The sequence below is a fragment of the Dermacentor variabilis genome, unplaced genomic scaffold (genome assembly GCF_050947875.1).
Source record: "Dermacentor variabilis isolate Ectoservices unplaced genomic scaffold, ASM5094787v1 scaffold_13, whole genome shotgun sequence".
Lineage (NCBI taxonomy): Eukaryota > Metazoa > Arthropoda > Arachnida > Ixodida > Ixodidae > Dermacentor > Dermacentor variabilis.
Window position 1 is genome coordinate 37,561,554 of NW_027460291.1, and position 18,158 is coordinate 37,579,711.

Consider the following 18,158-nt stretch of genomic DNA (forward strand, 5'->3'; position numbering starts at 1 on the left):
GGCTTTCTCGATTGTCTGGGACTACGTTGGTGTTTTCTTCACGGTCCGGGCTTTGATCGCGGCTAGTCGAGGGTGTCCGGTCCATGAACGAAAAGCACCTCCGCCAGAGGTAACGTGGTAGTGACGGTCAAAAACACAGTAGCAAAACTTCGAATTGCGAAACAAACTCTTTATTGGGTGAACCTGTGCCCAGAAAAACAGGCTACACTCGAAGCACGATGGCGGCGAACAAAGTCGGCGATCAGCGCGGGTCAAGTGCGTCGGCTTTTCTACATGAGTCATCGAATGTTCCATAGTATAATTGCTGGCGCTCGCATGTCTTCCAGAAAATACTACACAATTAGCGTCGCGCATACGATGAGATTAAACAAGGTTCGATGACAACCCGTCGTAGTTGCTCCGTGGCTGTGGTGTTGGGCTGCTGAGCACGAGGTCGCGGGATCGAATCCCGGCCACAGCGGCCGCATTTCGATGGGGGCGAAATGCGAATACACCCGTGTGCTTAGATTTAGGTGCACGTTAAAGAAGCCCAGGTGGTCGAAATTTCCGGAGTCCTCCACTACAGCGTGCCTCATAATCAGAATGTGGTTTTGGCACGTAAAACCCTATAATTTAATTTTAAGGTTCGGTGACAACAGACAGGGGATAGAACCATCGATAACATTCTAGAAACTTCCGATACACGTGGGCGCGTCCTGCGCTGGGCGATAACATTTGTTGACGGTGAAAATCGGTCGGCCAAGAAAGATAAACAAGTAAACGTGTCCATACATACAAACACTAACGGTAAAAAAATGTGCTGCCGAGTCCGGCAATACAAGGCAGAGCTGTTTTATTGCAAGGGAACAAAGAAAAGGAATCTGGTTTCACGGCCAACCAATAGACAAACTACTGGCTGGAGCCTTCCTTTTTTTTTATCTCCTTTCGCGTCCGACGTCTTCAGCGGCTTCTTAACGAATCGGGGGTTTGCCATACCTCACTCTCGGTGAACTTGCAGAAGCACGACGTTGTTCAGCGAGACAGTTGTGTATATACAGCGTGTCTGTATGTGCTCGTATTTCTGTCAATGCTATGGCTCGTGGCCCAGGTTAGCGTCAAGTTTGTTTTGTCAGTCTTCCTTTTATAACCTTTTTTTTTGCAAACACTGCGTAGAACTGTAAACATGCCAATTATAAACTGACACTAAATAAGCAGCAAGATAAACTAGATATACCATTTTAAAGCGCAGCTCATAATGGCCCATTCCTGCGGCTAGCGTCGTCAGCGGCGGCGGTGCAACCGAGCGAACGGGCACAACAGCGAAAGAGAGCGAATGCGGAGAGGCAGATGAAAGACGCGAGCCGCGAAAGGCGGAGACCAATAAGAGCGGCTCCTTCAGTGACGTGCTAGCAGCAAACTGCTTTCATGAGGACATGTCCCGACAGCTCAATGCCTACTCGTATCTGGTGTCAGCCGGTCCGCTCGTTCCGTACCATCATCCGCTCACGTTAGCTCTCGCTCGCGCTTCTTTTGGTTGTCATTGTTTTTCAATGTGACTGCATGTGCCACGCGAATTGTCCAATTCTTTCTGGAAGCCAAGCAGCGTCAACAATTGTACAGGAACCTTGAATGAGTCATGTATAACAGCGATCGCGCTTGAACCGCAGATCAGATTTTCGACGATTGCCGACTCTGCTACATGTCTCTGTCAAATTGTTGCCTCAATATATCCCGAAATGAAAAGACGTATAGAGCTGCGCAAAAATTTTGCATAAGGGGCATAGTAATCGCCGGTAAATTTTTTTTTAACAACGTATATCTAATATTTTAAAACATCTCTCATTGCTGCCGGAATTTATGGTAACAAGCGAAGGCGCAAAAAACGCGTATAACATGATAAAAACACAAGGAACAACAAGGCTAGGAAGCCATTCGCTTTTGAATACTTTAAGTGTTTCTTTCGGAGCAAGCGCGAAGATAGTTCTCCGCCTTACCTTAAATTTATAATTTCATTGGCAACTTTTTATGCATGCTTTCTGTTGTTATTGGATACTCAATCTAAAGCAATGACCTGAATAATAATATTATAGTGCCTAAACTGGAGTAAGTGTGTCTACTATTTCTGACATTCAAAAAAGAGGACGAGAAGGAGAGGCAAAAAAAAGGGAGCTTTGTGTTATTCCTTGATGTTAACTTATTTAATCGCAAAATTCTTTAGAGCGTTTTGTCTAATTTCTAAATTTATCTTTATTACGCTCTGGGATGTAAACTTTTATTTGGTCACAATCGTATGAAAAGCCACGTGAAACGAGGTGCTTCTTGGCCAATCCCCCCCCCCCCCCCCCACATCGCGGGTATGGGCCAGTGTTTGGGCACAAGCACAAGGTTAGCCGGTGTAAAAGCCGGCTCGCGACTCTGTGCTTCGGAGATGGGTAAAGAGAATGGAATGTGACAGAATGAGAAAATAGATAAACAACTAAGAAAAAAATTTTAGACGACTATGATACTCCCTAACGCGACATTTCAGCGCAGTTGCATACGTGTTCTCACTTTGTGATATACGGAGGCGAAGAATTTGTGACCGAAATCACCGCACTGACTGGCAGTGGGCCAGTGCCGCCAGCGCCTTCGTAGGGGAAGGGGCAGTATGGGAACGCTGGCACGATCAGCGGCATCGGTGCCAGCTGTGGAAGAAGACGACGGCGCGAGCAGTGGCACGAGCGCATTAGCGCGGTTACACCGAGGGACGCCGACGCTCAACCCAGGAACGGGCGCCTAAGAGCTAAGCTCTCAACAACAACAACAAAACGGAAACTTTGGCTCCAATCCATGCTCTGGAGGTGGTTGAACAGCGAAGCTGTAAACGACACCTATAACGATTGCCCATTGCTACGTGGCTTGAAATTATTCACATTTCTTTTATTTAAAATACCTTACAGGCCCTATGGGGGCATTGTGTAAGGAGGGTTACAAAATCAAGGCAAAAAAAAAAAAAGGGTAAGCAGCCTTCTGAAGTCTAATACAAAAGATACGCCTCAATGCAGGGCTCGTCAACATTACTACCAAGATCAAAATATGAAAAAGAAAAAAAACTGAAGTAATGAAAGGCCACAAAGGTACACTTAAGGAAATAACACGAGTAAAACTTAACGTAAGGCACAAATACTAGAAAGTAAAATACACGAAAAATGAGCAGATCAGGGAGAACTATTCTTGAAGGGATATTTCGGGGAAAAGACGCAAAAAAGCAATAATATATACAGGGCATACAAGTGAACACGTGACGCAGCATAAAATAGCAATTCATATGAGCGAGATAGCAATGCATCAATAAAAATAAAAACATCACAAGAAGTTCGAAGCACATTGCCAAGTGTAAGAAACAAGATAAAGTGATTTGTGAGTGCTATTATGAAAAATGCTCGTGTAGGAGGTGACGAAATTTTTCTTGATCTGACTCGGAAGCAATGTGATCAGGCAGATTGTTCCAAAAGCGAATGGCCGTAGGGAGTGCGGAAAAGTTAAAATCATCTGTCGTACCGTACATGGGCGCAAAACTTAATGGTTATTTAATCGGCAAGAAGTGTTCGAGGCGATCTGGATGTGCAGTGTGGATTGTGTGGCATTATAAACATATTTGTGCAAAAGGATAACAAAGCGATATTACGGCGACTAAAGGCTAGATGGAATGATTGAGTTTCATATGCGTTACGCTGGAGTGGTGGCTATAATTACGTGAAATGAAACGGGCAGCTCGGTTCTGGACTGATTCAAGCATGTCGATTAAGTATGTAGGATATGGGGACTAAATGGATGATGCATACTCGAGCTGTGGACGAACAAATGTCTGATAGGCCAATTTGCAGATGTTAGAAGGTAAATTACCCAGATTACGACGTAGGTAACGTAATGTCTTTGAAGCTTTTGCACAAACGGCTGCAATGTGGTGTGTCCAGGAGAGGTTTTCGGTTAGGCGAAAGCCCAAGTATTTATATGATACTGTACGTAACAATTCTTTATTATTGACGTTGTATAAAAAATATGAGTTGTCACGCTTGCGACTAAACGAAATTACCTGACATTTTCATTCATTTAAAGCCATTAACCAGGTGTTACACCAATTATGAATTAGGCTAAGATCATTTTGAAGGGCCAGGCGGTTGTCAGTACTGTTAATTGATCTGTAAATAATGCAGTCTTCAGCGAAAATACGTAAGCGAGAAGAAACATTAAGTGGCAAATCATTTGTGTAAATTAGGAAAAGTAAAGGGCCCAAAGCGCTGCCCTGAGGCACACCAGAACTGACGTAAGTAGGAGACGAAGCAATATTATTAACTACTGTGAACTGTTGACGATTGGAAAGAAAATTACGAAGCCATGTTAGAGTGAAGGAGTCAATTCGAAGTGCAGTTAATTTTGCAATAAGGCGACAATGGGCTACACGATCAAATGCTTTGGAAAAGTGAAGGAAAATGCAATCGGTGTGCTGGTTATTGTTCATGTTAAGGTGAAGGTCAGTCGTGAATTCGAGTAACTGTGTCTCACATGATAATCGTTTCCTGAAACCATGTTGATGGCGAAAAAAGAAATTATTGGACTCTAGGTGATTATAAATATGAGAAGCAATTATATGTTCTAGCATCTTGCAGCAAATGCAGGTCACTGAAATCGGACGGTAACATTACGGGGCGACATTCACGTTAGCTTTACCTAATTATTAGCCAAATACGTTTCAACGGCCTGCAACTTGTCTTGCGCCGCTACTTGCTACTTCGTGAACCTACAAAGAGTGAACCAATGACAAGCGAAGCGCGCTACAGTCACAGTCGGTCACACAGGGAGCAACTAACTCCAAATTTAGCGTTGAGAAATTTCTTCTTCAATTTAGACTTAGCACCCTCGAAGCGATTGTTTGCGTTGTACCTTTATCGCTTGGCCGCGTTTTCGCCTTCACGACATTCATCATCATCATCTTGCTGTACACGATGTTCATGCCTGGCACGAGCACGACGCACGAGCACGACACTGTCGCCTCTGTTCACCGCTCCTCGCGTAAACGCTGCTCATCGGGAGTCCTCACTGTACGTGGTCTTCCTTATAGCACCGTCACAACACAAGAGCAATGTCCTAATAGGTGGGCCTTCTTATTATATAAGTAATGTAGTGACGTCACCTCCTGTGTTACAGACTGTGGTGTCACAAACCTGAACATTGAGCTTACATTTTATACGGGTATTGACGTGACGCACCCTGCTACAAGTCGATGTCGTTATCAAACATTCGGTGTTTCCCCCTGTTAACTACCACCTTACCATTCATGATGTTGACACGAGGCGTGTTCTTTTGCTTTTCTTTATCGAAACCACCTATGTGGTATTCACTCTACGCGTGATTCGAAAGGATATGCACACTTTTCGCTTCAATTTTAGCCTACGATTTCACTAGCTTAGGGATTTGCTCACGAATGAGGTTATTTTTGCCCACGGACACGACAAATGCATTTGGGGGTAGAAGTATACAGCTTGGCTGTAAAAGGTACGCGCGCTAAGGCGATACAACGAGACAGCTATAAGAGTCGGTCACACAGTTCGCGCATCCTGGAACATTGAAGCAACGCACTCAAAACTTTTGCATTGCGTTAGGTCTAGACCTGGGTCCGAGGATTCACTGCTCCGTCAAGGGGCGATCGTGCAGTTCGTTAAACGCAGTCAGGAGCTCTTTTCTAACGAAGCTATAACGACGGAGATTACACAAGAGACGCCCGATTAATTATTATTAAGAAATTCTTTGGATTTTCATGCATGAGCCGCGATATGATTCGGAGCTATGCCATAGTAGGGGGCTCCTGATTAAGTTAGATCACCTGTGGTTGTCTAACGTACACCCAATGCATGCTACACAGGCATTTTTGCATGTCACCTCCATTGAAATGCGGCCGCCGCAGCAGGGATGTCATAACACGCCATCGGGTTTAGCGGCACAACGCCAAAGCCACTACGGCACCACGGTATGCCCGACCATCTCCTCGCAGCGCAGCTGTCGCATGCAGGACCATTGCATGGGTTACAAAGCGGAATGAATAGGCAACCGTGAAGGCCACATCGAGCCACAGGTGGCACAGACGTGTTTCTTCACCTTGTAAGGCGGAGGTAAAGACGCGGATTCAAGCTGTGCAATCATGTGTTGTTAGCAAATTTGTGTGTGCTGCACTGTGCTAGCGTAAGCTAGCGAGACCCTCACAAGGTATTTAACGAGCGATTTCGGTCATTTGTGTGTAATGGCTATCCGAAGGACCCGACGGTAGCCGTTATTGGGAGAGCTAGACTTCCTGTTCATCGTTGTCCAGCAATGAATACTACTCAGAATCTCTTCCCGCGTCCAGCACGAGCATAAATGCTCCCTCTTGGCTGGATACTTCATTGCTGTACTGAAGAGAAATTATCTGACGACATCAACAGCCCTTTGCAGCGTTGATAGTTGCTACAAGTTAAAGCACACTGCAAAACAAGAATTGTACTTGAAGATCAGGCGTTAACAATTGTTGGTAAACTTACTTAAGAAAATTTACACTCAACGAAAATTTGTACGTATATGCTTAAATACCAAGTACCCCGCATAGACCCAAGGCCGCAAATATACAATATGCGGATTCATACCGTCTGTTCAAACAGCCATATTTCAAATCTTGCACTCATTACGATTCAGGTACATCGAACAAACGCTGACACATTCTGCTCTCTCTCTTTTTCGTTTCTGTTTTCTGATGTGAAATAACTGCAGTAATTTTGGAGCAACCTTATAGCTTTCCGCGGGAATTCCAGTGCTCACAAATCGCGGTGCACATGCGCATGCGGCACAGTGGGTGGGTCAACGTTACCCAAACCCATTCTTTACGTAGGGTTTTCATTCCGTTTATTGGTTTATGAAACACTCCGCAATCGGAGCACGCGGTCTACATGGCCACACTGGCTGACGTAGACCCTTTACTGCAACTCCCGGTTGATTTATAAACCATTTGCTTCGAGAGGGACAAAATCGCTAAACGCGAGATGCCCTGCAGGAAAATCGCGTCAGGTGCCCGCAATTAATTGTACATTAAAGGTCAACGGTACTTGCCGACTGTATGCAAGTTGCTGGCGGTGTTCCGCGATCATCCTGCACCGAAACGAGCACGCAATGCCGCACTGCGGCACGGTGCACCGCGCGACACGGAGGATAAATCGCAGTTCAAGAATGTATTTAGGCTGTGCTGACGTCGTAGCAGTTGTGGCGTGGTATCGAACAGGAGCACCGGAATTCACTTGCATGCCACTGTCTTTTCTGGCCTTTTCGTAAGAAAGGAACATACGCGTTCAGTCTCGAGAGCTTTCGTTGGCTACGTAAACTTTTCTTCAAGATTCTGCGTCTTGGTGAAAAAGTTCTGCTGTGTTTGCCTTCTTTCTTTGTTTCTTTGCACTCGATGAGATTGTTCTTTTTGTGCATGCCAGGAGCATATAAACTTTGTACGTTGTTTGTAGCCCCCCTCCCCCCCTCCTCCTTCCCAACACCTAGGAAAAGAAAAAAAAAACAAGTGCGGAACCGCCTGCTTCATTGCCTAAATGGCTACCGGCGTTGTACAGCTGAAGATGTTCGATTACAGACTGCCATAGCCACATTCCGTTTGTAGCGGAGTGCAAAAAAGCCTCTTGTACGGTGCCTTATAAGGACGTTAAATAAACAACAAACTGCGCAGTGAAAATAATCCAGAGACTCCCAGTTGGCGTCTCTCATAGCCGCTGCCTAAATGAGCTAAAAAAAGAACGTGCACGTCTATTTGATTTCGGAACCGACGTTGGCGAACGCCAGAAGCTGAAAGTGCTAGAAGCATTCTCGGGAAAGCATGAGGTAATTCCAGACCACTAAGCTTTGTTAAATGCACAGTGATTCAAATATTGGTCTGCTGTGGCCGAAACCTGTGTCTCATACCGTGGATTGGAGGCTTATTGGACGAACACGTTGAGTACAGGGTGATTATCGTCCGGTGCGCTATGTAATAGGAAGAAACGCAAGGTTCGAACATGGTTTAACAATCGATAAAACATAGCTTAGCTGCGGGCTTCGCGGCAATGGCAGACGAATTTTGATGCGTCATGGAAATGGCATTTTTTAGGCTATTTTAGTCCACACCTTCCTCGTAGATTTACCTGCATACCAGACGTGATAAGCAGTCCATTAAATATTTTAACTTTGTTAGGAGACCATGCCAGAAAAAGCATTTTGAGCGCGAAACTATAGTTTGAAGAAAGTTGGTCTTGCTGCAGCAGCGATCCGGGAAACCAAAATGAACACCGGCTATAATATTTCAAGAACACCAGATAGCCGGCTAAGCCAGGTTCAATTTTTCACAGTTGAAGCTGAAATGAACTTGTGGAAATAAAAAAATCGGTAAACAATGCAAGTTATGTCTCCCGATAAAGAGGAGTTTTTGTTCCAGTGAACATTAGCATCCGCAGGCTAACAGTATGATAACCCTGTAGTGAAGCACGTTCCTCCCCTTACAGTTCCATCTCGACTGAAGAAGTACGGCCCTTTGACAGAAGTGGTTACTGCGCGTCATCGACACTGCACGGCAATTCCTGCCAAGCGTAACGTCTTCTTTATTCGGTGGGTGGCGCTGTGCTCAACTCGGTGGTGTGGAGGAAGAGTTTCGTTTGAGTCGACAATAGTTTGAGAATGAGATCGCTGAGCGGATAGCAGCGCTAAGGAAGGATTTCCCAAAATTGACGCAGGAAATAATATAACATTGCAAAAGTTATCTGATCAAGGCATAAGAACAGAGCCCCCATGAACGTGAAAACAACAGTTTATTTATTCCGTAAACTTTTATACTTTTGTACAAAAAGAGATGTGGGAGCAAAAATGAAATAACAGTCTTAGGTGACGCTTATTTTACAGCAGGGAGAGCCGAAACATTCGTCTCTTGTAAAGCACAGATAGCATTTTTGGCATATAGTACACAAATCAAGTTAACCCAGAAAACGGATGTGTTCACAATATTCATAGTTCAGTCTGGGTTGCTTCAATAGAAGAAAGAAAAAGCAGGAGAAAAAAAACGTTTAGAGAACAAAAGCATCTACATTAAACAACATAACGCAGAAGTGCTATATATGCTAGGCGAAAATTCAAGTACAAAGAGCAGGTATCAATAAAGACTGCACCTGTCAACGTTCCGTCCATTTACAATTTCCTTTCACTTCTTGCATGTTACATCGATCGCATTTATTCTAATCTGCATGCACCTACAATAATTCTTTCTTTCCCTGAAATATGCATGACTCAAAGGCACTATCGAACACTAAGCGTATTCATTTGACGCAATTGCATACATTGCGAACTTTACTTGATGTCAATGTCGCATATTTAACATTATGGAGACTCCAAGCCAACAAGTGTGAGTAAGTAAAAAAAAAAAGAGAAAAGGTCAAAAGGTTAAAAAAAAAGTATTGGAGGAATGCCAGTTACGACTGAGTTTTTGCTGCATGACGTTTAACAGATCTTCAACGCAGTTTGCGAGTAACACTTTCCCTTTCTGTAGCTGATTTATGATTCACCGGCGCATGGCGCTATCATTCGCCACCGTTGGTGCGTGCAACACGATAATGCACCTTGACAATGCAGGTCACAGCACGAAACACGTCGACAATGTGCATTGTCAAGCGGGAAGTCGTCGTCATCGCTGTCAATTAGATGTGCGAATAGGGATTTTCGAGACCGAATGATCTGTTTGTTCGCATACTCGGGGCTCATTGGTGAGTAGGCATGGCTGCGGTTTAGCCGGAAAAATTGAGCGTGCTCCACTACGTAACCCGACGTAACCTGTCGTGCTTCGTGTCTATACTACGGCCGCCAGGATTAAATTTGTCGCACATTTGCTCAAATTTGTGGCTCGATCGCATACAGTTGGCGATTTGAAATATTCTAAAACTAGTCGAAAAATATCCGTAATCACGAATAGTAATTATTCGATTTGAAGAGGGAATGGAGTAGAGAAATATTCGAGTCGTTATTCGAAAATTTCGAGTATTGGTGCACCCCTACCATCAGTGAAGTCCGGCGCACAAAAACAAGCATCGCGGCTACTTCGTGGAATAATAGATATATTTGGAAGTTGTGCTATGAATGGTTCTTGTAAAATTTCGCAAGCCGTAAAACTACACCGTGATGTGGGAGAGTGACGTGCGTGCTAACGACTGCTTTTTTCTTTGGTAGCTTGATTCCCTGTCGGCTTTTGGAAGCGCGACAGGGAATTTGTTGGTTCGGTGAAATAACACAGAGGGTAAGACGCCGGAACGCATGCCAAAAATGCAGACACAAATTTACCGCACCGCTTCCTCTCTCCCTGCTTTTTAAATGAGTCCTTGTGTGTCTTTGCCAGAACATCTGCAGCACGACCGCAAATTTTATCATAGGAATATCGAGGTTATATACTGGTCATGAGTGGAAAAAAAGACGCAACTGGCGCTAGCATTTACGTAATATTACAAGTCACTGTATGCTAAGGTGAAGTGCTTCGGCGTACATGAAGGAAATGCAAATACAGCTGTGGCATTTTGATATCTGTTCGCAATTCAATGCAACTTGAAATTTACATAGGCCCTCTTCATAAAGGCATCCAGGCGCCGTGGTTTAGAGCCTCCATTATCATAACCGTATTTGAGGAACCTAATCGTGTTCCATACTGAGTAGATGCGTTTCCACTGATGAACTTGTGGGCAGACTACAACCTATAGAGTACGGCACTTGAGACATGAGCCTCTTTCAAGATAAATAATAGCAGTTAATTACGCACTGTCATTAGCTTCAGTTAGGACACCCGTTGAGGATATGGTGAAGCGCTCTTCATGGGGCGACTGACAGAATGTTTCGTGCACCTTGAAGATCTATAGCCCGCTATGGCAAGAGCACGAGAATCAAAGGCACACCTTCTTGAAACAGGCTCGGCGCGTGCTGCTGCGTTGGAAAGACGAAATATCTAACGTCGCTGCCAACCCCGGCAACGCAGCACTGAAAATATCGAGCAGGGAGGTCGGTTCGGATTTCAGCCCAAGGCCTCCTCAGAGTGAAATCCGACCCCAGTCTCCCCGCCGCGTCTAAATATCTCGCCACTCGCTCAGTAGTCGTTGACGTACAGGTATGCCTCGGCCTTCTGGTCTCCCTCGGGCTCGGCCGTGGCATGTTGGACAGGCTGCACTTGCGAGCCGTACGCACCCGGCAGAAGTGCGGAGATCTTGAGCCTGCCGTCGGCGGTGAGGTTGGAGGTGATGCTCTCGACGTCGACGCCATCGGGCAGCGAGATCTCCCGGTGGGTCTCCTTGGTGCACCCGGCGCGCTGGCGCTTGCAGTGTACGAGCAGGCGGCCGTCGATGGCCTTGACCGTAATCTCCTCGGGCTCGTACTCGTGCACGTCGACTTCCATGAGGAGCTTGTTGTGCTCGTCAACGGTGGTCTTGACTTCACGGAAGGCCTTTTCGAAGGACGGGAACGTGGGAGCTGGCACGATGTCGCGAAAGAAGTCGTCGAAGTCGTCGAAGCCGTACAGCAGCCGCGACCTCATGGGAAACCTGTTGAACATCGTGCTCAGCTCGCGGCGCAGGTCGTGTTCGGGCCGCGCGGCGGCTCGCTCCAGGACTTGCTGAACGTGGCGGCGCACCTCGGTCCGGTACGACTCTTGCGGAACGCTCTGCAGAGAGTGGATCGGAATGACGATCTCGCTGCGCGCCATCGGCGACTCGGGCACGTCTCCTCGGGACCAGGGCGATCTGTCCATGGCGAAGCGGCACCCCCCTCGGGGTATTTATGGACGAGCGATACTCTCTCGCGCCGCAGTGCGTGCTCGCAGGCAACCCCCCGGCGAGATCTGGCGTGCCGCTGCGGCGTCCAGAACTTTCGCTCTACTGCGAAACGAAGGGTAAAGGGAAGAGCTAGACGTAGGCTCCCTTCTAGCTCTCTTCTCTTCTTCCACCATCAACGTCACAGCTCCACGAGCCCGGGGTCTAAGTTTAGAAAGCGCCACGTCTCAGAGCCAGCCGCGGTCTGATGAGTGCCATCTGGCAAGATCTGGAACCGCCCAACCTTTCTGCGTCACGACAGTGGCGCCCTCCGTTGCTTGGTCGGCTAAACCCCGTGGAAAGCGGGTGGCAGCCCTCAGCGTCTCGGGGACGTTGCGGCGCCTGACGTCATGTGAAGAAGGCTCGCGTTCGTGGAAGGGATACCAGCTGTCGCGAGGAGCGTTTACGAACGGCCGGAATGGGCCCAGCCAGGTGGTGTAGAGGATCAACAAGCGCATAACTGATGTGCCTGACCGACGTTCCTTTCTCGCCTAGTATATTCTTGCGACTGTCTGCTAGCGCAATTATATCAACGAGTCAGAGCTGTGTAAACAGCGTAACATCACTAACAAGATTACCGCAGTTGACTCACTTAACCAGCCTGACGCCAGACTTACCCATTCAACCTACGTGCTTCCAAGAGATTTCCTGCCGTTTGCCGCGCAGTGAGCAATCAAATGATTGCGCCGGGTGCTGACTCACACGCTGCGTTGACTCACACAAGAGGTGATGGCATAGTGCAGAAATGCGTACGTCAATAATGTTTGCTACCTTAATCATAGAATAGCAAGCATAGAAGCTTCACAGGCCACGGAATTTTTCTGCATTTTGGAATAAGAATATCTGAACTAAGCTATTTCATTCCTCCATAGATGAATAACGTGTGTCGCAGCTAATGTTAGCCAAGATGTTCAACTAAAAACAAGATTAAAAAATACACGGCGCAAGGTACAATAATTTATATGGCCAATGGTGTCAGGTCCTCAGACGTGTGACTACCGAACACCATAGTTAGTTATTAAAATCGCACCTTGCACCACGTGGCTTTTATCTTGTTTCATCGTTGAGCAGCTTTGGCAAACGTGCTGGGACACCTTATACACAAAGGGCTATATTTGACACTCTGTAGACACCGTCGGACAAATCCGTGATAGTTAGCCGCTTAGTTCTCGGCATTTATAAACAATGGAATAGTTTAGGTTTCCGGGTTAATACCATTGTTTCTTTGTTTTCAAACAACCGCATCCTTACCATGAGACCGTACAGTGACCAATAAGTGACGCCTGAACCATTACGCTTTGACTATTTCACGTGGCAATCATTCATTTGGAGTGAAAGAAAGTGCACGTACGTAGAGCTTTTCAAGAGTCGCGTCGTCATTCGTTCTTGATTTCGATGATGTGTTTGACTCGTCCTTCTAGACTTCTAGAAGTCGGGTGCGACCTAGAAGGTCTTTCTTTGAAGGCTCGAATGTCATAGGCACCACAGTATACGAGCTCCCAAGAAAAAAAAACTCTGTAATGTTTGTAAGAACTCGGGTTCGAAATGGTACCGTCGACTGGTAGGTTCGTAGATTCTTAACGTAACCTTTATTTCTATTAAAGCAAACATTTGGGCGCAGAAAAATTATCTTTTTTGGTCGTTGATGGGTTTCACATTTTGAGGAGTTTGATGAAGGCAATCGAACAGTGCGAAGTGATACGACAGACGCAGCACTGTGCATGTCGTCCCATCTAGTCTCTTGTGCTGTTCGATTCTCTTCAACACGCACCAACAAGCCCAGTTCAGCACACTCCTGAGAAGCGTGAATTTGTTCGTGGCTGGGCTAAATTTAAACTTATATTAAAGCGTATTTTCGTAGGGCTTGAGGATTATATCGAGGTTCACATTTTGAGGGCGCCCCTCGCTGCTAACATAAACTACATAAGCAAAAACACACCTACACGCAATATGATATCGCTCATTACGCTAAGGTGAGCTAGTTGGTTACAAGTATTATAAAACATGGTGTCGTATGTTGCAAATTTAGACGGAACACAGCGAGACAGGCACGGCCTTCTGACATGTTCCGGCCTCTCATGTGTGGCGCATATCTATGGCATGATAACTCCCGTTAGCTCGCTGCCTGCTTAACCAGCACGGGCATCAGTATAGAGAAGAAAAAAAATCTGTTTATTACGCAAGTGATAGCAGGTTTCACTTTAAAAACTTCCCTTGCTGGCGTATTTCCCTCACAGTCTGCAATATTAGAAGCGGTGTTCAGATTTTAAGACCTGCTGATTATTTGATTAATTACTTCTAATATGCTGATTTGTAGTTTCCTGCTGTTTTTACCTTCGTTGCTAATCGTATATTCTACATTTATAGACATGATATAACAGGAGATCCTCCCCGCAAGTTTTTACTTTGGGACCTCCTTTTGTATTACATTTCCTTTGCAATTGTAGTAATGTCTAATAAATTGATTGATTGATTGATTGATTGATTGATTGATTGATTGATTGATACATTGATTGATACACCCATTCTGCTGCTCGAAGCAGCAGGCTATATCATCAGTCGCGGATCAACATTTGGCGTACTTTTGTTACACCAGATTAGATTCGCGTTATATTCTTACTGCCGGCGCCTTACCTCTACTGGTCGCGTGATTTTCTTGCGGATGCGACATTTCTCTCTTAGGCCGCATGCCACTCTTTCTTCCTTCACCTCAAGTGTTGTGACGCCGCCTTCAATTTCTCAACTACCCCTTCGTCACAGTCGCACGTCATCAGGACGCGCTGTCCACTACAGCCTCTTGCCCAGCAGCCAGACGGGGCCCCCCGGTTTCAGTTTCCACCAGAGCGCGGGCCAAAAATAGGCGAGCCGTATTTTCTGGCCGTAACGCTTTTTTAGAGCAACAAATATAGGCTGGCCTAGTTCCTGCGGTTGTCACACCCCAGTAAACACGCATATGAAAGAGCTTAATACAGCAAACCACATTTGTCTGGAAGCATTAAATATCGCTTCTGCGCAGCAACCAAACTCTCGAGCAGTTGGCCGTTACCTTGATTGTTTTTTTTTTCGCTACTGCCTCGATATCACAATCGTAGCCGAAATCCCCAAACTGAATTGTCACCACAAAATAAAAGCGAAGTGCCCCCCCCCCCCCCTTTCTTAAAATTCACTCTACAGAAAGTACTGAAAACCAGGAGAGTTGATGCTGATTAATAATTATGATGGCACGACTTAGTTTTTCACCAATGGAATAAATTTGTGTTTCCTTCGACTAAATTATATACCACTGTCTAAGTAGTGCTGCCATGATAACTATGTTTTCTGCTTTAGGGACCATGGCCATTGCAATGCGTTGGATCAGCATGAAAACATTGATATTGCTGCATTATAACAGGTTTTGCTTTTGATACTGACTCGAAGAGCGCAAAAATTTGACTCCTGACAGAGTGGCGCGGTTTACGCTTTCAAGCTAATGTAACTCAGTAAGTTAACGGCGTCTGACAGCCACAGCATAGGCCCTGCACGTGAGACGGCGTTACCATACAGCGACGAAGAAATGCCATTACGTTATTGCAAGTGCTTTTTTTAGAACTTACCTGAGCGTAGCTTTCTCAGTGAAACCGCGCATCTTATTTTAACAGCGGGTAGAAAAGGCGCTTTTCTAACTGCCCATTGGGCTCTGAAGACTAACTGAAATGTACTAATGCACTCATTGTTTTAACCATCGACGACAGTGGCCAGGTCTGTGCGGATTGTGACATTCATGACTTCCATACATAGAAGCAAGTCTCAATGTTGAGCAGAGATAGCACAACGATTCTATTCAATAGTTTTTTTCCTCTGTCGCGCTTCCTTAATGATCAAACCGATTAGCCGGTCATGAGCGACGGATAATTAGAGAAAGGAGTAGCATCGAACACAAGGTTTTTCTCGCAAAATACTAGCCCTAGTGATGACTGAAGGAATGGACTCCTCAACGTAACATATCATGAGAGCCACGCAAACATCAGACGGCGCGAGTTACATATCTTTTCTTTCACAATCTTTACAGCACATGACAAGGGTAAGCAATTGAACTCTGAGTGCCAATAAATAGATTTCTGTATATCTCTATACGTTCCAGTTTATAGTCTTCTTATCCAAACATAGTTTCCAACAGGAACTCTTGATGGATATTGGCCAGCACAATCCATCAAGAATTAGAACTTTCTTCGGAAAGTAACCGCGCAACAGCAGCAGCCAGCATTGAAACCACCGCAATATCCGATACGGTTACCGGTTGCCCTTGACAGAAAAATAAACACACACGGTCGAACAGTAAATAAACAACTTCATTGCTCGCTGACAGGCGCGAGTGTACATCGACGTAAAAAAACGATTCATGGCAACCACAATAATGAATGCAATACGCCAGAGAACGACAGAAAGCAGCTGATTGAGCACAATGGCGACGATGGAAGCTCGAGCTTCTGTCGCCGCCTTTGCGCTCCGGCTCTCCACCGTTCGGCGGCAAGCCCAATACACAGTCGATCCCGGTTGTCTAGAGCGCAAGCATAACTTGTTTGTAGGGACGAGAAAGTTAGGACTCGTGACTATATAACCGGAAAGATTAGGCACGAAGCTTTTTCAGCATCCATTTTCCCCAATTATGGCCGAATTATCGCAGTGGGTTAGCTTGTCCGCGGCCACAGAGACCGAGGCAGAGTGAACGAATGTTCTCTAGACAAGTCCGATCGACGTCCCACGCCGCCGGGCCTTCATCGGTCGACGGCCTTGGCTCCGGCGCCGAAGTTGTCGCGGCTCACGCTGCGCTCGATTTCGCAGCGTACGGGGATCAGGTACTCCACGCCCTGGCTCTTCTCCACGGGCAGCGGGATCTGCACGATGAGCTTGTTCTCAGGCGTCAGCTTGCAGGCGATCTTCTCGACGTCGACGCCTTCGGGCAGCACTACGTTCCTCTTGAGCTCGCGCCTCACAGTGGTGTCGCCCTCGGACTTCTCGTTGAAGGCGCGGATGGTCATATTGCGGCCCACGGCCTTCAGCGAGATGTCGTCCGCCTTGAATCCCTCGACGTCGAGCTCGACAGAGATCTTGTCCTTGTCGTCGCTGGGCAGAACCTTGACTTCTTTGACGATGCTCTCCTGGCGCTCAGGCCTTGGCGGTCCACCACTGGACGGGAGCAGCTTGTGCTCGGGGAACATGTCATCAAGGTAGCGCATGCAGTCCGGAAACTCCTTGGCGAACTCGTCCATCTGGCGCCGCACGTCGGCGGCGGTGGAGCCCTCAAACACACGGTGGACCTTCTTCACCTCGGTGCGGGTCTGGGTCGTGGCGCTCGACATATTGGCTGCAATGGAGTAGCTTCACCCGAGTGTTTGCACGAGCACTGATATGTACCGCAGGGCACGGGCGTCTGGAGTCGACTGCGTGCAGGTCTCGAGTAGTGGCGGGTGGCTGCACGTTCTGCGGTCGGTCGCGAGGAGATATATGTCTTGGCTCGTTGGCCGATCCTCTCTTTCCTTTTTTTCTTTTTCTTTCTCACTCTTTCTAGCTTTCTTTCGAGGACTTGCTCACCCAACGAGAGCTTTGGCAGGCCAGAGTGTGCAGCTTGCCCCTAGGCGCGCGGTGGTTTCAGTTTTATATATAGCATTACCGGCGCCGAAAGAAGGCGGGGAAGCCGGCCCGCGGCGGGTCGCTTCCAAAAAAGCCGGCCCGCCCTCGCAACTTTTGCACGCTTTTTGTTGCTTTCCTTCTATTTTGACGATCGAGAACCTCGGCCGTTACTTCATCTCCGCGCTTGCGGAGGCCATCTTGGACGCGGCGGAAGGTGACGAACAACGGAATAATAAGCTCCTCTCACAGCCAAGGGCGTAACAACTGTGTCATCGCTGTGACGTCACGCGCACCTCGCGAGCTCCCATAGCTGCGACGAGAGTGGAAAGCGGGGCGCTTCGCACATGAGTCATGGGCGCCGCTTCAAGCTATGGCGGCGAGAGACGTATTGGCCGGTTATGAGAGCACCCTCGCTAGACATGTCCCGCTTTTGTTGTCTCGTTGTCAACGCCCTGATTTACGCCACAGCGCCGAATTTTTCTCGTCGTTCGCGGGGTGGAGCGCGCGAGTCAGCAGAAAGGCGTGTGCAACGAGTTCGTTTCTCTACGTTTTCTTTTTTTTTCTGCACTGATTGGGTAGGGTTCAGAGCGTATTTTCAGAAAGTCAATGAAAGACGACCTAAGGTACAGGTGTCGCTGCCTATCGAGTAAGGGGACGGGCAGCCGCACAAGCTTGAGAGCTCGCATTCACGCGCATCGTGGG

The 18,158-nt window shown here is 46.9% G+C and overlaps 1 protein-coding gene across 1 annotated transcript; it reads right to left on the minus strand.

Annotated features, from left to right (window-relative positions):
- Positions 1-8,805: 8,805 nt before the first annotated feature.
- LOC142566642 (uncharacterized) lies at positions 8,806-17,462 on the minus strand. Its single transcript, XM_075677477.1, has 2 exons — positions 16,604-17,462; positions 8,806-11,812 (listed from the first exon to the last, which is right to left on the minus strand). The coding sequence occupies exons 1-2, from the start codon at positions 17,183-17,185 to the stop codon at positions 11,129-11,131; spliced, it is 1,266 nt and encodes a 421-aa protein (XP_075533592.1). The 5' UTR covers positions 17,186-17,462; the 3' UTR covers positions 8,806-11,128.
- Between the last annotated feature and the right edge of the window lie 696 nt (positions 17,463-18,158).